At 42.4% G+C, this 23,344-nt stretch overlaps 1 protein-coding gene across 1 annotated transcript in view; it reads right to left on the reverse strand.

Moving 5' to 3' along the window:
- The window catches only part of SLC24A3 (solute carrier family 24 member 3), a 376,099-nt gene that overhangs the window by 49,194 nt on the left and 303,561 nt on the right, over positions 1 to 23,344 (reverse strand). The window contains exon 7 of the mRNA XM_083175935.1: positions 17,553 to 17,627. Within this exon, the coding sequence (XP_083032061.1) occupies positions 17,553 to 17,627 (75 nt within the window). The remainder of the gene's footprint in view (positions 1 to 17,552; positions 17,628 to 23,344) is intronic.

A 23,344-nucleotide genomic window follows, 5' to 3' on the forward strand; every position in this document is an offset into this window, starting at 1 on the left:
ACGGTGAGCTGCCGGGGGGGTGGGAGGGGGTGTCTGCGGATCGGTGGTGATCGGTGCTGCACCGATCACCACCGATTTCTGTGTTACCGAGCGGCGTAGCCGCCGGTAACACGGAAATAGCTGTGATTGGCTGTTCACATTTGAACAGCCAATCACAGCGATCGCCGACCGGGGGGGGCACCCCTGCCCCCCCTGGGCGACGAGGGGGGATGTCTGCTGTCAGGGACAGCAGACATCACCTAACTGTCACTGCGTCTCTAGACGCAGTGACAGTTTAAACACATGACGTACATTTATGCCATGTGTCGGGAAGTACTTCCCGACCATGACGTAAATGTACGTCCAATGTCGGGAAGGGGTTAAGTTATAACGCCAACTTTTTATAATATTCTTAAACATACTCCGTTCAGTTGTTGGACGGCTTTTGCATTGATTAACAAACAGCTGTGGATTTCCCAGCTGCTTTCCCATTTGCCCAGACGAGTCGAACCCTCGCACTGTGATTGGCAGTTGTGTAGTATGTAATGAGCATGAACGTCAGCAATAGCCACGCCCTCTGACGAAGTCCCCAGTGACGAAACGCGTCAGGGCGTGGCTTGCTACGTTCCTGCTCTCTGTGTCTCCTCGGACGTCTGTCTCGCCCACCGGTGTCCCACTTCCTTGCGGCGCAATCCAGCGTCAGCACGCCACTGAGACCACCTTACAGCACGGACCGTGTGAGCAGCCTGTCGTTTTTGGTTATATTGTTAAAGCCGTGTGGTAGCCAGCCCACAGTGTCTTTACTACAGGTACGGGCAATCTATTGTTGTACCTGGGATTTTACCGTGTTGGTGTCCAATAAATCTCTTTTAATACACCAGGAAGCGCTCTCTTCCCATTCCTTTGTTTTATCCAGATTGTTTCTTCGTTGAATCCAGGAGCTTGCTGGGAGATTGAGCTGCAGCCCTTAAAAGGACTCTGGTGCCTGTGTTCCCCTGAGTTAATCTCAGGTGGTGTTGCTGGACTCATTGACTATTACACACCTTCAGCGCTACAATATTCAAGTATTTCTTTTATATATATATATATATATATATATATACAAAACAAGATGCACTGTTTAGCAAATGAACCTCTATACAGACTTCCTGTAGTAGACCATAGATACCGGGGTACTGGGACTCCATGGACTTGAACCTTAGTGTTATGGACCCACCAGATGTGGTCACTTGGTCGCAGTTGGTGGGCCCAAATTTTTGGCTTAGCATCTCAATTTTGCTCTGCTTGTTACATTGATGAGTTTATTATCATTATTCTGATCAGCAGTGCTCAGTACTATAAGGTATGCATGTGCATTTTATCTTTTTAATGCCATTTACATTTAAAACCAGAGCTATTTTTCTGGCACAACTCATCATAATGCCATTCTAGAAGTTCGATTTGACAATGAAGTAATCAGAAAACACATTCCTAAAATTCTGAAAAATGGAACTGCCCACTGTAAACAAGGGGTAAATGTACGAAGGGAGCAGAGTCCTCAGAGTAAGCCCGCTCCTCATTCACCATTAATTGTGGAAAAGCATGAAACAGTTCCAGCACCATTTGCTAACATTCCATGTGCCGTCACCCATTCGGTGCAATCTGCTGAGTGCAGAGCGCATCATTCTAGAACAATGTCTGGGGACTCATAATTTGTGTTCAGGTCTCTTGACTCCTACTGCATTCAGTGGGGAAGTGGGTGGTCCAGAGTGTTGATGATGCACCCTGTATAATGAATGGGGGCCTGGGCCACAATAACATGGTTTATAGCACCACACCCACCATACTTCCAAACAGGACCACCCTCTATGAAAACCCAGAAGGATAACTTTTAGTAAGTTCAGGAGCCATGGCACAGACAGCACAACTTCATGGTAATGTGCCATGTAAACCAGGTGTAAGCAGACGCTAGCTGACAGTCATAGTACCGATAACAACTATAAATATAATACCCACACAAACATAAGAACATAGCAGCAGTTGTAACCACTGTGCCACTGTGTGCTAGTATAGAGAGGTTTATGAACTGTAAACTTAATTTATTCATATACAGACACTAAAGATTTTGACAACCCTCTCATGAATATAAACTATTCCATCCATTATAGTAGTAAATAGTGGGAGGAGTCTTAGGGTGCTGCTGGGTATTACATTTAGTGATTACAAACTTACAAGATTTTCAACCTTTTTACCTTGCGGCATACTAAATAATATTTTAACATTGCCAAGGCACACCATGAGATCCCTACAGAGCAAAACACATTGGCCCCCCACAGGGAAAAAAACCCTATCCCCCCCCCCCACACACACACACAAAAATCACACAGGTAACAAAAATAAAATAAGCCCATTACATGAAAAGAGACAAGTAATTAACGGTTACACTGGTGGTGGCTGTAAACTGGTTTGGGCATCTCTAGATCAGGGGGCACACTTGAGAACAGCTCAAGGCACACTAATGTGCCACGTCACTGTGGTTAAAAACACATTTAGCGCATGGTCTTCCAAGTGAAGCTGTTTGTATAACAACAGACCTGAAAAGATGTAGGTGGTGGTGAGGTAAGCTAAGGTAGGGTACCTCGGAGGAGCCCTTTGTACTACACAACAGTTTAGGTTGTCTAGAGGGGGAGAAGGTGCAAGGCAGAATTGTAAATCTCTCATCTGCATAACCCAAGTCAATTTGTCTGGCAGATGCTATAAAACATGCTGAAATGAAACAATACAGGAGCTACAAAACAATTTAAACTGAAGGGAAATATGGTAAATCACTGGAGGTGTCACATTGAGAGATGCAGAATAATCCATATAATCCATTATTACAGAGAGAAATTGAAAGCTAGCTAAAAGCCGCTGTCCTTCTCTCGTCTGTAACAAAAGGATTTGACTCAATTATGTATCTGAATTGTTTACAATCAATTATCTCCACATCATTTCCCATATGTAATGCAAAGCCATTATGTATCATTCATAGAGAATATCCTCCAAATCCCGTTCATATAAATTTACTGGTCGCTTGCCAAATCATGTCAGCTGCAACTGCTCGATAAGGATATTTTGTAGTCAACAATTTCCTTATCTAGCAGACAGATTAAAAAAGGAAATATGCCTCATTCGTGCAGCTGTTGGATTGACTATATAATGAGCATGAGATTATGTTAATTATGATAATGCAAACTGCACTTAAATTTCAATCAGCTAAGCAGGTTAAGGTGGCAATGTGACAGAGTGTTCTGTGTGAGGGTAACACAGGACAGGTTGTGGCATTCGGTAGAATTTAGGTGACCATCCCTGTGACCATTCTCTTCTTAACCCCTTCATGACAGAGCCAGTTTGTGCCTTCATGACAGAGCCCTTTTTTTCAAATCTGACATGTCTCACTTAAGTGGGGATAACTTTTTTTTGCTTTTACTTATCCCAGTGATTTTGAGATTGTTTTCTTGTGACACATTGTACTTCAAGTTAGTGGTAAATTTTGGTCGATACAGTCTGTGTTTTTTTGTGAAAAATACCAAAATATCGTGAAAAAATGGAAAATTTAGCAATATGCAAAATGTCACATTTTCTGCTTGTGAGACAAATAATCATACCACTCAAAATAGTTAATAACTAACAAAGACCATATGTCTACTTTATGTTGCAATCATTATTTCAACCTCCTTTTCATTTTTTTGGACACTTCAAGAAAATTTCAAACACTGATTTTTTTAGGGACCAGTTCAGTTCTGATGTGACTTTGAGGGACTTGTATGTGAGACACCCCCATAAATGATGCCATTTCAAAAACTGCACCCCTCACAGTATTCAAAACAGCATTTTGGAAGTTTGTTAACCCTTTAGGTGTTTCACAGGAATTAAAACAAAGTGTAGGTGAAATTTCAAAATTTCTTTTTTTTTGCAGAGTTTCAATTTTAATACATTTTTCTAACGAATACAGTAGATTTTACTAGAGAAATGTGACTAAAAATTGATTCCCCCAATTCTTTTGTTTTCAAAAATATCCTATATGTGGCCCTAGTGTGCACGTTGACCAAACCACAGGCATCATAATAGAAGGAGCACCTACTTGATTTTGGAGCCTCCTTTTTATGAGATTTTTTTTTAGGCACCATGTAGGTTTCTAGGCACCATAAGTGCTAAAAGTTAGGAACCTCCCCCACAAGTCACCCCATTTTGCAATCTACACCCCTCAGGGAATTCATCTAGGGGTATAGTGTACATTTCAAACCCCCAGGGGTTTCACCAATTTTGGTACAACTGGGATGTGAAAATGGAAAATTACATTTTTTTACACAAACATGCAGTTCTGGCTCAAAATTTTTCATTTTCACAAGGAATGAAGGAGACAAAGCACCCCAAAATCTGTGCCCCAATTTCTCCCGAGTACGGCAATGCCTCACATGTGACCAAAAAATACCAGTTGGGCGCATGGCAGGACTCAGAAGGGAAGGAGTGATTTTTGGATTTTGCAGCACAGATTTTGGTGGAATAAATGGTGGGTGCTATGTTGCACCAATACAGTGGAACCCCCCCACAAGTCACCCCATTTTGCAAAGTACACCCCTCAGGGAATTCATCTAGGGGTATAGTGTACATTTCAAACCCCCAGGGGTTTCACCAATTTTGATACAACTGGGCAGTGAAAATGAAAAATTACATTTTTTTACACAAAAATGCAGTTCTGGCTCAAAATTTTTCATTTTCACAAGGAATGAAGGAGACAAAGCACCCCAAAATCTGTGCCCCAATTTCTCCCGAGTACGGCAATGCCTCACATGTGACCAAAAAATACCAGTTGGGCGCATGGCAGGACTCAGAAGGGAAGGAGTGATTTTTGGATTTGGCAGCACAGATTTTGGTGGAATGAATGGTGGGTGCCATGTTGCATTAGCAAGACTCCCAAAGCACCAATACAGTGGAACCCCCCCACAAGTCACCCCATTTTGCAAAGTACACCCCTCAGGGAATTCATCTAGGGGTATAGTGTACATTTCAAACCCCCAGGGGTTTCACCAATTTTGATACAACTGGGCAGTGAAAATGAAAAATTACATTTTTTTTACACAAAAATGCAGTTCTGGCTCAAAATTTTTCATTTTCACAAGGAATGAAGGAGACAAAGCACCCCAAAATCTGTGCCCCAATTTCTCCCGAGTACGGCAATGCCTCACATGTGACCAAAAAATACCAGTTGGGTGCATGGCAGGACTCAGAAGGGAAGGAGTGATTTTTGGATTTGGCAGCACAGATTTTGGTGGAATGAATGGTGGGTGCCATGTTGCATTAGCAAGACTCCCAAAGCACCAATACAGTGGAACCCCCCCACAAGTCACCCCATTTTGCAAAGTACACCCCATCAGGGAATTCATCTAGGGGTATAGTGTACATTTCAAACCCCCAGGGGTTTCACCAATTTTGATACAACTGGGCAGTGAAAATGAAAAATTACATTTTTTTACACAAAAATGCAGTTCTGGCTCAAAATTTTTCATTTTCACAAGGAATGAAGGAGACAAAGCACCCCAAAATCTGTGCCCCAATTTCTCCCGAGTACGGCAATGCCTCACATGTGACCAAAAAATACCAGTTGGGCGCATGGCAGGACTCAGAAGGGAAGGAGTGATTTTTGGATTTGGCAGCACAGATTTTGGTGGAATGAATGGTGGGTGCCATGTTGCATTAGCAAGACTCCCAAAGCACCAATACAGTGGAACCCCCCCACAAGTCACCCCATTTTGCAAAGTACACCCCTCAGGGAATTCATCTAGGGGTATAGTGTACATTTCAAACCCCCAGGGGTTTCACCAATTTTGATACAACTGGGCAGTGAAAATGAAAAATTACATTTTTTTACACAAAAATGCAGTTCTGGCTCAAAATTTTTCATTTTCACAAGGAATGAAGGAGACAAAGCACCCCAAAATCTGTGCCCCAATTTCTCCCGAGTACGGCAATGCCTCACATGTGACCAAAAAATACCAGTTGGGCGCATGGCAGGACTCAGAAGGGAAGGAGTGATTTTTGGATTTGGCAGCACAGATTTTGGTGGAATGAATGGTGGGTGCCATGTTGCATTAGCAAGACTCCCAAAGCACCAATACAGTGGAACCCCCCCACAAGTCACCCCATTTTGCAAAGTACACCCCTCAGGGAATTCATCTAGGGGTATAGTGTACATTTCAAACCCCCAGGGGTTTCACCAATTTTGATACAACTGGGCAGTGAAAATGAAAAATTACATTTTTTTACACAAAAATGCAGTTCTGGCTCAAAATTTTTCATTTTCACAAGGAATGAAGGAGACAAAGCACCCCAAAATCTGTGCCCCAATTTCTCCCGAGTACGGCAATGCCTCACATGTGACCAAAAAATACCAGTTGGGCGCATGGCAGGACTCAGAAGGGAAGGAGTGATTTTTGGATTTGGCAGCACAGATTTTGGTGGAATGAATGGTGGGTGCCATGTTGCATTAGCAAGACTCCCAAAGCACCAATACAGTGGAACCCCCCCACAAGTCACCCCATTTTGCAAAGTACACCCCTCAGGGAATTCATCTAGGGGTATAGTGTACATTTCAAACCCCCAGGGGTTTCACCAATTTTGATACAACTGGGCAGTGAAAATGAAAAATTACATTTTTTTACACAAAAATGCAGTTCTGGCTCAAAATTTTTCATTTTCACAAGGAATGAAGGAGACAAAGCACCCCAAAATCTGTGCCCCAATTTCTCCCGAGTACGGCAATGCCTCACATGTGACCAAAAAATACCAGTTGGGCGCATGGCAGGACTCAGAAGGGAAGGAGTGATTTTTGGATTTGGCAGCACAGATTTTGGTGGAATGAATGGTGGGTGCCATGTTGCATTAGCAAGACTCCCAAAGCACCAATACAGTGGAACCCCCCCACAAGTCACCCCATTTTGCAAAGTACACCCCTCAGGGAATTCATCTAGGGGTATAGTGTACATTTCAAACCCCCAGGGGTTTCACCAATTTTGGTACAACTGGGCTGTGAAAATGAAAAATTACATTTTTTTACACAAAAATATACTTCTGGCTCAAAATTTTTCATTTTCACAAGGAATGAAGGAGACAAAGCACCCCAAAATCTGTGCCCCCATTTCTCCAGAGTACGGCAATGCCTCACATGTGACCAAAAAATACCAGTTGGGTGCATGGCAGGACTCAGAAGGGAAGGAGTGATTTTTGGATTTTGGAGCACAGATTTTGGTGGAATGAATGGTGGGTGCTAGGTTGCATTACCAATACAGTGGAACCCCCCCACAAGTGACCCCATTTTGCAAACTACACTCCTCAGGGAATTCATCTAGGGGTATAGTGTACATTTCAAACCCCCAGGGGTTTCACCAATTTTGGTACAACTGGGCAGTGAAAATGAAAAATTACATTTTTTTACACAAAAATGCAGTTCTGGCTCAAAATTTTTCATTTTCACAAGGAATGAAGGAGACAAAGCACCCCAAAATCTGTGCCCCCATTTCTCCAGAGTACGGCAATGCCTCACATGTGACCAAAAAATACCAGTTGGGTGCATGGCAGGACTCAGAAGGGAAGGAGTGATTTTTGGATTTTGGAGCACAGATTTTGGTGGAATGAATGGTGGGTGCTATGTTGCATTACCAATACAGTGGAACCCCCCCACAAGTGACCCCATTTTGCAAACTACACCCCTCAGGGAATTCATCTAGGGGTATAGTGTACATTTCAAACCCCCAGGGGTTTCACCAATTTTGATACAACTGGGCAGTGAAAATGAAAAATTACATTTTTTTACACAAAAATGCAGTTCTGGCTCAAAATTTTTCATTTTCACAAGGAATGAAGGAGACAAAGCACCCCAAAATCTGTGCCCCAATTTCTCCCGAGTACGGCAATGCCTCACATGTGACCAAAAAATACCAGTTGGGCGCATGGCAGGACTCAGAAGGGAAGGAGTGATTTTTGGATTTGGCAGCACAGATTTTGGTGGAATGAATGGTGGGTGCCATGTTGCATTAGCAAGACTCCCAAAGCACCAATACAGTGGAACCCCCCCACAAGTCACCCCATTTTGCAAAGTACACCCCTCAGGGAATTCATCTAGGGGTATAGTGTACATTTCAAACCCCCAGGGGTTTCACCAATTTTGGTACAACTGGGCTGTGAAAATGAAAAATTACATTTTTTTACACAAAAATATACTTCTGGCTCAAAATTTTTCATTTTCACAAGGAATGAAGGAGACAAAGCACCCCAAAATCTGTGCCCCCATTTCTCCAGAGTACGGCAATGCCTCACATGTGACCAAAAAATACCAGTTGGGTGCATGGCAGGACTCAGAAGGGAAGGAGTGATTTTTGGATTTTGGAGCACAGATTTTGGTGGAATGAATGGTGGGTGCTAGGTTGCATTACCAATACAGTGGAACCCCCCCACAAGTGACCCCATTTTGCAAACTACACTCCTCAGGGAATTCATCTAGGGGTATAGTGTACATTTCAAACCCCCAGGGGTTTCACCAATTTTGGTACAACTGGGCAGTGAAAATGAAAAATTACATTTTTTTACACAAAAATGCAGTTCTGGCTCAAAATTTTTCATTTTCACAAGGAATGAAGGAGACAAAGCACCCCAAAATCTGTGCCCCCATTTCTCCAGAGTACGGCAATGCCTCACATGTGACCAAAAAATACCAGTTGGGTGCATGGCAGGACTCAGAAGGGAAGGAGTGATTTTTGGATTTTGGAGCACAGATTTTGGTGGAATGAATGGTGGGTGCTATGTTGCATTACCAATACAGTGGAACCCCCCCACAAGTGACCCCATTTTGCAAACTACACCCCTCAGGGAATTCATCTAGGGGTATAGTGTACATTTCAAACCCCCAGGGGTTTCACCAATTTTGATACAACTGGGCAGTGAAAATGAAAAATTACATTTTTTTACACAAAAATGCAGTTCTGGCTCAAAATTTTTCATTTTCACAAGGAATGAAGGAGACAAAGCACCCCAAAATCTGTGCCCCCATTTCTCCAGAGTACGGCAATGCCTCACATGTGACCAAAAAATACCAGTTGGGTGCATGGCAGGACTCAGAAGGGAAGGAGTGATTTTTGGATTTTGCAGCTCAGATTCTGGTGGAATGAATGGTGGGTGCTATGTGGCATTAGCAAGACCCCCGAAGCACGGTGAAATGATGAACCTAATAATCCATAGATGTGTGGTATATTTTGAAACACTCCTTTATACATAGGCCGGGTTTGTCGGGGCAAGTTTCACAGTGGAAAATAGTTTCCTTTCTTATTCCCTTTTTATAGCAAACTTTGCACCTTTTTTGTGTCCTGCCCTTTCTTGCAGTGGAGGGGATTTCGTTGGGAAAATGCTGCCCTGGTACAATACGGGGGCCAGTACTAGAAGTACTGGGGCCCTCTGCCTGCTGGTTCCCAAATATTAGGCCCTTTATGACTTCCTCTTGAAAGTGCATAAATGTCCCCCTCTGGCCGGTAGAACGGAATAGCACGTAAGCGTTATACAGTGCCATCTGGATGATATACACGGCCAGCTTCTTGTACCAGATATTTGTTTTCCGCAGGGCACTGTACGGCTTCAGTACCTGATCTGAAAGATCCACTCCGCCCATGTACTTATTGTAATCTAGGATACAATTTGGTTTTGAGGTGTGGGTACTGGTACCTCGTACAGGGATGGAGGTGGTACTGTCTCCATGAATTGTTGTCAGTATAAGGACATCCCTCTTGTCCTTATATTTGACCAACAACATATTTTCGGTGCATATTCCCCTGCTTTCACCCCTTCTCATTACTTGGGCAATGTGCGTTTTTGGGAGGCCTCTTTGGTTCTTACGCACAGTACCGCAAGCTGCTGTACCTCTTGAACCAAGGGCCTTAAACAGGGGGATGCTGGTGTAAAAGTTATCCACATAGAGGTGATAACCCTTATCCAGGAAGGGGTGCATTAAATCCCAGACAATTTTTCCACTAACACCTACGAGGGAGGGGGGGCATTCTGGCGGTTCAATTCTTGAATCCTTCCCTTCATATACCCTAAACTTGTGGGTGTACCCTGTGGTGCTTTCACACAGCTTATACATTTTTATGCCATACCTTGCCCTCTTACTGGGAAGGTACTGGCGGAATTTAACCCTTCCTTTAAAATGTATAAGGGACTCGTCGATCCTAATACATTTATCAGGGATGTATAGCTCTGCAAATTTGGCACTGAAATGATCAATGACCGGCCTGACTTTGAATAGCCTGTCAAAGGTGGGATCATCTCTGGGTGGGCACTGTGCATTATCGGTGTAATGTATAAATTTATGGATTGCCTCAAAACGAGTCCGAGTCATGGCCATACGGTAAAATGGGGTGCTGTACAGAACATCTGTACTCCAATATTGCCTAATTTGTGGCTTTTTTACTATGCCCATATGAAACACCAGACCCCAAAACGTCATCATCTCTACTGCATCTACAGGGGTCCACCTAGCAAATGATGACGTGGGGTTTTGAGCAATAAACTGCTGGGCATATAAATTAGTTTGGTCCACCATTAAATTTATAAAATCATCAGAGAAAAATAATTTGAAAAAGTCAATTTCTCTGAGACCTGTGGAATCAAATTGGATTCCTGGCATGGCCAAAAACTCAGGAACCTGGGGCTCAAAATTGTCTGGTGGTGGGGTCCATACGAGATCAATTATTGGGGGGGGGGGTCTCAGCTGCTCTACGGGGGCGTCTTTGAGGGGGTCCCTCATCACCAGAGGAGGAAGAGGAGCTTAAGACGAATCCTTCAAATTCCCCGCTTGCCTCACTGGCTGTGTCAGAATCAGAAGCAAGCATGGCATATGCCTCCTCCACTGAATACATTCTTCTGGATGACTGGGATGACATTTGGGATGACATTTGGGATGACATTTTTATTTTTGTGTTACTGGTAGTGAAATGTTTCAACACGTGTATAGTGTAGGGGGGGGTACAAACTTTATTTCAACCCGGGGGGTATGTAGTGTGTAGTGTGTATGTAGTGCAGAAAAAAAAAATACTTTATACAAAAAAAAAAAAATTGAAGGGGTTAAAAAAAAAAAAAATTGAAGGGGTTAAAAAAAAAAAAATTGAAGGGGTTAAAAAAACAAAAAAAAAGGTCCTGCGCCAAAAATTGAGCACAGATGTTGGTCAGTAACGTCCGTCACTGAACAGCGCTCAAAGGCAACAGGAATTTGATCAAAAAAAAAAAAAAATAGATCAACCCTGTGCCGAAAAAGCTGATCAGTGATGTACGTCACTGATCAGCGCACAGTGGCCACAGGACACCCACAAAATCGCAATGTGTGTAAAAAAAAAATTAAAAAAAGACCACACAGCACCCACAAAAAAAAAAAAGGTGATCAGTGATGCGACACTGATTACCAGTGAGGGGCAGCAGGTGCACAACCTTTGGTGCAACTGGCAGCATATATAAAAAATATAATATATAAAAAAAAAAAACCTCTGCGCCCCCAAAAAGTTGCTGATCACCTCAGATATAGTGATCAGCACAAAAGGCGGGGGTAGCAGACACAAAATATACACTCTCTATCACTCTCTGTCACTATCTCTCTCTATCTCTCACTATCTATCACTATCTATCACTATCTATCACTATCTATCACACTGCAGCAGCAGCACTGACAGTTATATGTATAAAAAAAAACCTGCACCCCCAAAAAGGGGGGGTAGCAGACACAAAATATACACTCTCTATCACTCTCTGTCACTATCTCTCTCTATCTCTCTATCTATCACTATCTATCACTATGACACTGCAGCAGCAGCACTGACAGTTATATATATAAAAAAAAAACCTGCACCCCCAAAAAGGAGGGGTAGCAGACACAAATCTCTCTATCTCTCACTATCTATCACTATCTATCACTATCTATCACTCTATGACACTGCAGCAGCAGCAGTGACAGTTATTTATATATAAAAAACCCCTGCACCCCCAAAAAGGGGGGGTAGCAGACACAAAATATAGCTCTCTCTGTCACTATCTCTCTATCTCTCTCTATCTCTCTCTCTCTATCTCTCTATCACACTGCAGCAGCAGCAGGAAGTCTCAGGAAGTCAGATCCAGGAAGCGTCCAGCACGCTACAAGCAGTGATCAAGTGATCAGGTAAGGTATTTGCAAGGATCAGGTAAGTATTAGCAAGGATCAGGTCAGTATCACGGCAGATAGGCACGGTGACCGCTCTGCACGCTATTCCAGACCCGAATGGCGTCTGCAGCGCAGTCACCGTTAGTTTAAATGTCGCGCCTTGGCTGTGATTGGTCCGTGGGTCCCACGGACCAATCACAGCCTTGGGGGCAGGTGGGGTGAGGGTGGGGTGAGGTGTCATCGTCACCGATGACCCCCTCATGCCCCCTGACGCCCGGCGGTGATTGACACCTGTGTTACCAAGCGTCTGATTCGCTGGTAACACAGGAAAACGCTGTGAATGGCTGTTCACACTGAACAGCCAATCACAGCGATCGCCGACGGGGGGGCGACATCGCAGCCCCCCCTGGGCATGCAGGGACATGTCTGCTGTCAGGGACAGCAGACATCGTCCCTCTGTCACTGCGTCTCGAGACGCAGTGACAGTTTAAAGTCATGACGTATATATACGTCATGTGTCGGGAAGTACTTCCCGGCCATGACGTATATATACGCCGGGATCCCGACCGCCGGGATTTCATACTGAATTCGGCTTGAGGGTTGTTCTATCAATGTGTCCGAATGGGAACACCACCTAATTAGGATTGAAGTCAGGCTAGCAGTGTCCCATTTCTGGCTGCACCACCCCTTCCCTACCCACAGCCACTGTAAGACTGCCTTATAGGGATGGACATCTGAAGCCCACTATCAAATGATGGCTGGCTTCCGCCATCTAATCATTCATGCGATGGTAACTGACCATCGCATCAAAAGAATTAGAAAAATAAATTATATGATTTGTGGGTGCTCAAAAAAACCCTTTTTGCACATGTGCAAATATCTTCAGCACAGCCACGCAAGCGCAGAAGCACTGCAGCATGGCTAGCCGAGGAGCAAGACCATCATCAAATGTTTACTATTCTATGGTGGCAAAAATTGGGATGCTGCCATCGATTTGTAAAAGTACTAAAATCAAAACAAAATCATCAATGGTTAAGAAACATTGCGATGTGATGTCCAATGTGTAATAGTGAAAAGGGCAGCCTTACAGGTGCTGTGAGTTATACCCCTTTTACACCGCTGCAAAACCCCAGGTCTTTGGCGGGCCAGACCCGGGTCAGCGACGTGTCCCTTTACACAGGACCTCCCGGATGATGGATGGGGGGGGGGGGGGGGGGGTGCACGGGTTTACCAAGCTTACCTTGGTGCTGGGCTGCCCCCAGCACGGCAATCAGTGTTTCCAGCGGGGATCACCGCGGTCCAGACGCTTGGAGATTATGTAATCTCCAAGCGCCGCCTCAGTCTACACTGCGGGTGGGCACCACAGTGTAAACAGTGTAAATCCCGGATCCTGGATCCTTCTTCCAAATGCGGAAGTCGGATCCGGGATTTTTGGTGTAAAAGGGGTATAAGAAAGAGGTGGGCAAAGATGGGCTGTGTAATGGTGAGAAGGCAGGCTTAAAATGTGAGTAAGGAAGAGGCAGGCAGGGCTGTGTAATGGTGAGAAGGCAGGCTTACAGGTGCTGTGAGTAAGAAAGAGGTAGGCAAAGATGGGTTGTGTAATGTTGAGAAGGCAAGCTTACAGGTGCTGTGAGTAAGGAAGAGACGGGCAGAGATTGGCTGTGTAATGGTGAGAAGGCAGGCTTACAGGTGCGGTGAGTAAGGAAGAGGCGGGAAAAGATGGGCTGTGTAATGGTGAGAAGGCAGGCTTTCAGGTACTGTGAGAAAGGAAGAAGCAGGCAAAGATGGGATGCCAAATTCCTCTGCTGGGAAAAACCAAGGAGGTGGGAAGATAGGGGAATCGTCAGAACAGGAAGTTGGATCCATGATATTATCAAGCACGGCACCACAAGTTTGGAGGGAAGCCACCTCTTTAAAGACCTGCCGGAGAGATCAAGTGGATACCCACGTTGCTTCAGATATTCCAACCAGCTGGGAGGCATGCCACCCCCACCATCCGTATGGAGGAAGCACCCCAAGAAATACCACAATAAACATGTTTAATTAACACTTTTGGGGCCCCCCCAAAAACAGGACATAGCACTCCAAAAAAGGTGACGTTACAATATAACAATTCCACCGGAAGCAACTTTTCCATTACTTTTTTAATTATATTTTTAGAATTTACTGTGTGTTTATGTATTAATAAATGTACAACTTTTTATCTTAAATACTCAGTTCCTGTCATCAATACAAGCGCAACCTACACTCAGTATATATTCCTTTGTATCCATATAGGGACTGACACTCCCTTTCCAGGCTGCTGCTTGGCTAGCAACCCATACAGGCGCCCCATCAGATACACTAGTATCTGCTTTCCCACTGTATTAGAATATGCCTAGTATACACATGTTTAAAGTCTGATTTTGTGAAATACACTTGCAAATTAAGCTGTATTTTTTGGAGTATTTCTTTTACAACTTGTACTAGAATACGCCTAGTATACATTCGTATTTTGAAATATGACTTGAAAGTAAATTTCTAAATTACATTGGAGTAATGTAAAATTCAAAGCATATTCTTTTTGTAAAAATACCAATATGACAGGCTGTTACAATCGTAGAATACAAAATACTAACATTATTTCACATTAGTAAATTGCAAAAAATACGAATTAGTGCCCGAATTCGAATATGACTGAATACAAATATGCCAATTCCTACAGTGAGTTACGCAATCAAATTACCAAGTCAATAAAATAATAATTCCACATATGACTATACTTGTCTATCTATCTATCTATCTATCTATCTATCTATCTATCTATCTATCTATCTATTTATCTATGACATAAATATTACCAGGGATAATTTAATATAGTAATGTTGAACATATTATTATGTTATATACAATCACCATTACTGATAGATGATTAGCGAGCCCTACACATAGGATGAACTAAGGCCTAAGCAAATCAGGTAGCTGCCATGAGCAGACATGTATACGTAGCTTATATGCATTTATTATGCCCTTCCACAAACTTCAAGTGTTGATGTGGTGAAAGTGCAGGCACAGTGGCTCACAGTGGGTTTTATAGCCACTATCAGCCAATCATTTCTGAGAATAGCTTTAATATCATTAACTATAGATGTAGCAAAAAGCACAGGGAGTGATTAAGAAGTGGATGCACCTCATAACATTTTTGAGGTACAAGGGGTGTGATGCCACTATGGCATCATTATGACCCATCCCACGCTGGCCAAGGCAGCAATTTGCAGCACTGTACAATGGGGGGCACCGTTGGGAGGAGACAGGTCAATGTTGAATTCATTCAATCCAAATCATGAATTCCACTCTCTCGTGCATCTGGAAGAGCACCCCGGAATCTGGGACACTCTGGGGCGCTGCTTTATTATCGGTGGCGGGGGGGGGGGGGGGACGACGACAGATGAATGCTCAAATTATAGTTACGCCAATGCTTTATGTCTATCCCATGCATGTCTAAATTGCTCTACTGTTTAAGCCTCTACCGCCTCTGATTAGCTATTCCACTTGTCCACATCCTTTTCTGTGAAGTAAATTTTCCTTAAATTTCCCATGAACCTACCTCCCTCCAAGTTCAGTGCATGTGCTTGTGTTCTAATACTTCTCTTCATTTGTTAGCACTTTGTTAAAACCCTTGAAATATTTGAAAGTTTCTATCATGTCACCCCTTTCCCTTTTTTGCTCCAACTCTACATTTTGAGATTTGTTTAGTCTTTCCGGGTAATATTTGTAATGTAGGCCATATATCAATTTAGTTGCCCTTCCTATCATGTAATGTGTTTATATCCTTCTAGAGATATAACCTCCAGAACTAGACACATTATTCCAAACAAGGTTGTACCAATGACCTATACAGTGGCCTTATTACTTCTTCTTTCTGCTACTGATTCCCCTCCCTAAGCAACAAGAATCTGACTAGCCTTCCTCATTGCTTTGTTACATTGCTTGCCTGCTTTATATAACTGGAAATTGTGTCTCCAAAATCCATTTTCTACTCAGTTGTTCTCCAATATAGTCCCATTATTACTATATTCAGCCTTTGGATTGTTGAGACCCAAGTGCATGAATTTGCATTTGAGTGGCATTAAACTGTAATTGCCATACTCTTGACCATTCCTCAAGTCTACACAGATCATCAATCATTTGTATTACCCCTCCTAGTGTGTCTACACTGTTGCATACGTTTGTGTTATCTGCAAAAAAGCATACTTTCCCTTCAATACCATTTGCAATGTCATATTAAAAAGCTCTGGTCCAAGTACAGATCCCGGGGGTACTCCACATGTCTGTCCTGTGAATGCACTCTATTTAATATACCTCTCATTCCATAAACCATCTTAGTATCCAATTCTATGCTTTTGAGTTTATTTAGCAGTCTGATATAGGACAGTTTCAAAAGCCTTACTAAAGTATAATAAGTAAGCTATATCTACCCCCCCCCCTTACCTCTTACTTTAGTCTCCCAGTAAAAAAACTTAGTTTGACATGATCTCCACCAAGTAAATCCATGATGTTTGGGAATATATGTAAATTGCTGGATTTGATATAATCAATTTCTCTACTACAGATGTAAGGCTCACTGGTTGGTAGTTGCTTGCATCATCCTTGCTTCCACTTTTGTGCAGTGGTAATATGTGCAATAGGATGGCATATCCTGTAAGGCAACACCACTTGTAATGAGGCCATGTCCATTTCCCAGTAGCGCATGCCTTCAACTTGTACAAATATACCTATCACCGCTAACAATTGCACTCCTCCCCTGTATTTTTTTTGTGGATCCGCTCCTGCCAATGGCCTAGCCTTTTCTTTTGAATCAATGTCTCTATACATGACCAGCTCAAGTAATGGTCATCTATCCTCTGAGTACCATTAGTACTTTATTCTTTAAATGAAATTAAATTATGCACAATAACAGTGATTGGTTTCTTAAAGTAAGAGGTGATAGAACTTTATCTCCCCTCCGGGGAGTCACATAATGAAAACTACCAGGTTAAACTATAAAACACATGCTGAATTGCATTTCTTTACTTAGGGATAAAATTATGAAACAACTTGGTGAAAAGGGCGGCTCAGGGTCACCAATACAGAAAAACAGGAGGACCACTATTAGTCCCGTGTTCTGTTCATATTTGTGCATCTTTTTCCCCCAGGATCTCTTGTATCAGGTTTAAAACTATTGGAAGAGGGCACTGATGATTGTGACAGATTTGACAGTATATATACTGTACTGTATATACATTTCTGCATACAGCGAATATCTGTAAAATTATAATAATCTACAGTATTTCACAAAATGTTTTTAATGTATTCTTAGACCAAATAATGACCGGGAGATACAAAGTAGAACAAATGCACTTACCACAATGAGAGCAAGGACAGACAGTGTGTAGTAGGTGGCATCTCTTAATAAACACCAAGAGGACAGGACAACCACCTGCCAACAAAGAGAGGACAGAAGTTATTGAAAAGCTGTTTACACAATACGCACATTTGAAATGAGCTTAAATAGAGAGTGGATCACATATAGATTCCATCTGCGTACAGAACTGTCTAATTATTGGTCTCCCGTACCTCCTCTGGTGCCAACACCTGTTTTATAGGAGATATTAAAATGAGACTCAATAGGTTCACAGTGCACATTCATCACAGCATTTCCAGTTTCACTGATTTCCACAGGTTTCCCAGCAGAAATATTGCTATTAAAAGATGTTCTGTGACAATGGACCTTATTCTGGTTCACTCTTTCTGACAAAATTCTTCTTAGATGGACAAAACCATGTGCACTGCAGGGGGGCAGATGTAACATGTGCAGAGAGAATTAGATTTGGGTGAGTTATTTTGTTTCTGTGCAGGGTAAATACTGGCTGCTTTATTTTTAAACTGCAATATAGATCTCACTTTGAAGTAAAACCCCACCCAAATTTAATTCTCTCTGCACAAGTAACATCTGCCCCACCTGCAGTGCACATGGTTTTGTCCATCTAAGAAGGATTTTGTCAGATAAAGTGAACTGGAATAAGGCCCAATGTCCAGTGTGAGACACCTGTCATACTATCCTGCTGCATTTGATTAGAAAAAAACACATTAAGGGCTCAATCCAATTGCACACAATGATCTTGATGCTGCAAATCATCGTGGCAGCGGCCACACTTTATGGCTGCATGATGTTGCACAAAAGTGCTCTCTGCTCCATAAGGCTCCATGCAAATTTGTGTGAATTTGGGCTGATTTCAGCCCACAAAGGGTGCAAGTTTGGGTGCTGTTGCCAGCATTAAAACCCTGCAGCAATGGCACATCCCACATAGTTGGGTTGACCATTATATATGAAGAAAGAACGTGTACTTGTAATTAACAAATTACAGCTACAGTACTTTATTTGACAATGGCTGCTAAAAGAGATGGTTATTCGGACAGGGGGCGCATGTAACTCCATGTGTTCCCTTCTTAGAAACTGCTCAAAATTCTTAAATATGTGTCACAATATGACTGTGATTATATTTGGAATAAATCTTGTTCTGCTCACACAAGTATATACAAAGTATAATATCATATGGAAATTTTGCACAACAGAGATTACCTTGGTTTCATTAAAAACCTCTTTATATTTCCTTTGCATAATACAACCACAGTCCTACCCTATGGGATGGGACCAATACCATCGGATCTTAACAGAAAAACCATTGAGGGCCTGATCAGTACCTGAGCGGGTAACCCTAAGGGGATATAAGGTGCTGTGGATGATACATTAGCTCATATATACCATGTTCATTTATTTTCCCAGGCTCTGATTGGTGGTTTGTTTTCCTCCTGTGCTCTTACAACTATCAATGGGAACTAGGTTATAATTGCCAACAGCACACCTGTCTAAAGCAGATTTGCACTTATGGGGGAAATTTACTAAAGGAAATTTGTAAAAAATAGGTGTATTTGTAGATACAAATACACCTATTTTTTACAAATTTCCTTTAGTAAATGTCCCCCTATATTTCACACCCGCATTCCCCCGGCATCTGTGCACAATCAACCCACTGTTCACTGCAGCAGCACACGTTGGGATAGCAGATACCCAGGGGAAAACCGGTGGGCAGGGGCGTAACTAGATATTCGTGGGCCCCATAGCAAAAGTTTGTAAAGGCCCCCTATTTAGCAACTGATGGTGATAAATGTATGTAAAACATATTACATGGGCCCCCTTCAGCTCTGGGCCCCATAGCAGCTGCACCCCTTGCACCTATGGTAGTTACGCCTTTGCCGGTGGGCACTTTCTCTATATTTCTATAACATCCTGTCAGATATTGTGCACAGTGTGGAAGAGTATCAAAATCTCCTCCACTGGCGCCGAACAATACGTCCCTATAAGTCAAGGGGCGATCCTCTTCTCCAAAACTAGGGAAGGCTGTTTCATAAAATACCGTACGCCCCTTATGGGGTGAGAGGGTTCCTCTTCTCCGAATCTAGAAAGGCTCAAAACAGGTCCCAAGGGTGGCTGTCACACTGATGGAAGTAGTTGTGAATCCCTGCGTCCCTTAAGGCCTCAGTAGGTGATCGTGGTGACCCAAAATGAGAAATGATTGGGGGTATAGTTTAAAACCATTTATTGAACATACAAATATAAACAAATAAAAAGGCAAGTGGAACCACTTGGCATAGTACTGTTTATGGTGGAGAACTGAGATAGTATCAAAGTTCTCAAACAGCCTTGAAGCTGAGCGGAATTGATCCCGGGAAAAACCAAAAGTCCACGCTCCCTCCAGGTACCGGTTTACAATGCCAAAGGGTCCAAAGTCCTCTCAGGAATGGTCCAAAACACTCCAAACGCGTTTTCGATTGCTGCCTGCAATCTTTATCAAGGAGATAGTGTGTGGACCAAACACTACACCTTAAATACCCCTCCCATCCAATGAAAAAGCACGGCTTGTGACAACAGAAGCACTGTAGTCCAATCGCCGTCCGATCCGTGACTTCCGGTTTCGGCCGATGACGACTTCCGGTGGTGTGGAGCGCAGCGTGTGCGTTCCACACCCTGTCAGCTTCCTGGCCGGATGTGACGTTACGTCATGTTATGCGCATACAGATCTCTTGCCGGGTATGGACTCAGTGATTTCCGGCGGAATGGAACGCAGATGTTGTTTGTTTGCGTTCCAAAGGCTCTCTTGTTTCCTGGTATGGTGCGCGATGTTTCTATACCATGTCTTAATGGAACATTATGCCATATTTTCGCCCTGATGTATCAAGGATGTATAGGGATATCTCCATTAACTATGGTTAGAAAACGGCATATTATTAGTATAACTAATGACGGTATATAGATCAAATATTAAAAGTGAACATAAATAAACATGAGCATAAGAGGTCTGATAAAAACGGATACAATACATGATAAAATGAAATAAAATGACATTAAAATGACAGATGTGGTAAGAACAATTGTTCAAAATGTATAAGGCCATCATCATTATATACACATATAATAAGAAAGTGACAGTGCAAAATTCATAGGAACCATTTGACCTCAAAATCAAGGTTCAGCCCCCCTGGTTTTAGAGTGTTGAAATTATAAATGCACTTCATCTCTTCCTGTGCAAGTCGGGTGGCCAAATTTTTGGTTCTTACATTACTAAACATCTGTTTAATACCCAAGAATCTGATGACATGCTTGGTGGATGAGTCATGTTTCATTTTAAAATGGTGAGAAAGGGAATGGGATTCTAATCCCTTGCTGATATTGTTAAGATGTTCAGCCAATCTAACCTTAAAAGGCCTAGAGGTACGACCAATATAAAATAGATGGCATGAACATTCAATGGCATAGATTATGTTCTTGCTATTGCACGTTACGAATTCCCCGATTTTATGTTGTGTACCATTGATGGTTAGGTCATTGTATTTAGTGATTCCCCTATATTCGACCGTTCTGCAACCTTTGCAGTTGCCACACCTGTGGAAGCCCTTGCTTGCAATATTACCCTGGGGTTTTAAAGTGATAATTGCACTACAAACCAGTTTATTACTGATATTAGGGGCCTTCCTATAGATAAATCTAGGGTGTATTGGAAGGTGGGGGCCAAGTATGGGGTCTTTTTGGAGAATGTTCCAATGCTTCCTAAAAGAGCGTTCCACTATTTTGTGTTGAGCATTGAAATTGGTAGTAAATGCCCATTTATAGTTATCATTTTGCCAAGGTGATGCAGTCCTGTCAATCAGGTGGTCAGCCCTGTCGATATGGTCAGTGGCAGCAAGTTTGTTATTAATGATGTCAGTATCATATCCGCTTTTGATGAATTTTTGGGACATCTTAGTTACTTGTTCTTTATATACAATGTCATTACTGCAATTTCTTCTGACTCTCTTGAACTGACCCCCTGGTATAGCATCTAACCACTGAGTGTGGTGACAGCTGTCTTTTTGTATGTAAGCTTGGCAGTACGTGGGTTTTGTAAAAGTTTTAGTTTTAAAAGTGAAGTTTTCAATAGAAATGGTGACATCTAAAAAGTCGATGGAATTGTCACTGATGTTAAAAGTTAGTTCTATATTCCTATTGTTGGTGTTTAGGTAATGACAGAACTTGTCTAATTCAGACCTCTCTCCTCTCCATAAAAACACGATGTCGTCGATGTACCTTTTCCAGGACACCAGATTCGCCCCAAATGGGTTGTTGGTCCAGATATTCTCTTGTTCCTAATGTCCCATGAAGATATTAGCATAACTTGGGGCGAATCTGGTGCCCATGGCGGTACCGGTATTTTGGAGATAAAAACATTCTTCAAATAAAAAATAATTATTTATTGAGGATAAAATCAACACATTCAGTTAAAAAATCTTGTAGGTTATTGTCCATGTCACTCCTTTGAAGATAGTCTCTGACTGCCATGATACCATCTTGATGTCTGATAATGGTATATAGAGACTTAACGTCTGCAGTTACTAAAAACAGGTTTTCTTCGAATTGTATGGTGGAGAGAACATTTAGAAGGTTCTTGGTGTCCTTAAGGTGAGACCGATTGGTCAGGACAAGTGGCTGTAAATGAAAGTCGATGTATTCGGACAAGTTGGCCGTTATGGAATTTGTCCCTGACACAATCGGTCTGCCTGGTGGGTGGGTGGTACTCTTGTGGACCTTAGGGAGTAGATATATTACTGGAATGGAGGGTTCCTGGTTGAGGAGAAATTTATAGGTATTCTCGTCCAAAACACCTCTCAATTTGTATTTATTCAGTAATATAGTCAATTTACTGGATATATTGTCAGTCGGGTCCACTCTTAAATTTTAGTAAGTCGTCCTATAGTCAATTTGTGACAACACCTTTTTAATATACCAGGTCTTATCCATGAGTACGATGCCTTCCCCCTTGTCGGCGGGTTTAATGATGATTTCTCGGTTATCTTTCAATAATTTGAGGGCATCTCTCTCTTTCCTAGTAAGATTATATTTGGTGCCAGTGTATTGTATACTCCTGACATCCTCCTGTATAAAAGTACTGAAACTGTCAAGGAAATTCCCTTTGACATGCACGGGATAGAACACAGATTTTGGTCTGAATTTGTTGACTGTCTCCTCCTGTGGGACCGCAGGTGTGGAGACCATAGATTCCATGTCTTTTTGCAGAAAGAAATTTTTCAAACATAGCTTTCTGACATATTTATGAATATCAACAAATGTCTGGAATCTATTAATATTATTAGTAGGAGCGTATTTTAGTCCCTTCTCTAGTACTTTGATTTCTAAAGGACTCAAAGTATGAGAACTGATATTAAATATTTTGACAGTGGGTAGATCCTCTATGGTGGTGGGGGGAGATAGTGCCGTGGGGTGGATGTTTCTTCTAGCCCCTTTCCTAGTTTTGTTAGGTTTTTTTTTTTTTTTTTTCACCTGCACGTTTCCCCCTCCTGGTTTTTGTGGGTTTCAGCGTCTCCACAAGGGTTCTAGGTTTCCTTCCCCTAAAAAACGAACCCGATTGGATTCTCTCTGAAGAGGTTGGAACCTATTCCTAAAATGTAGAGGTGAGAAAGATGTGTCTCTTTCTTCTGATCTATCCCTTCTTTCGGAGTTATGAGTGTGATTATTGGATTCATTATAGTGATGGCTTGAACTATGTGGTTTTTGGTAGGGTGATGGATGCCTATTTTCGTGATTGGATAGAGTGCGCCAAT

This window comes from Crinia signifera, chromosome 3 (assembly GCF_055691185.1).
Source record: "Crinia signifera chromosome 3, ASM5569118v1, whole genome shotgun sequence".
Classification (NCBI taxonomy): Eukaryota; Metazoa; Chordata; class Amphibia; order Anura; family Myobatrachidae; genus Crinia; species Crinia signifera.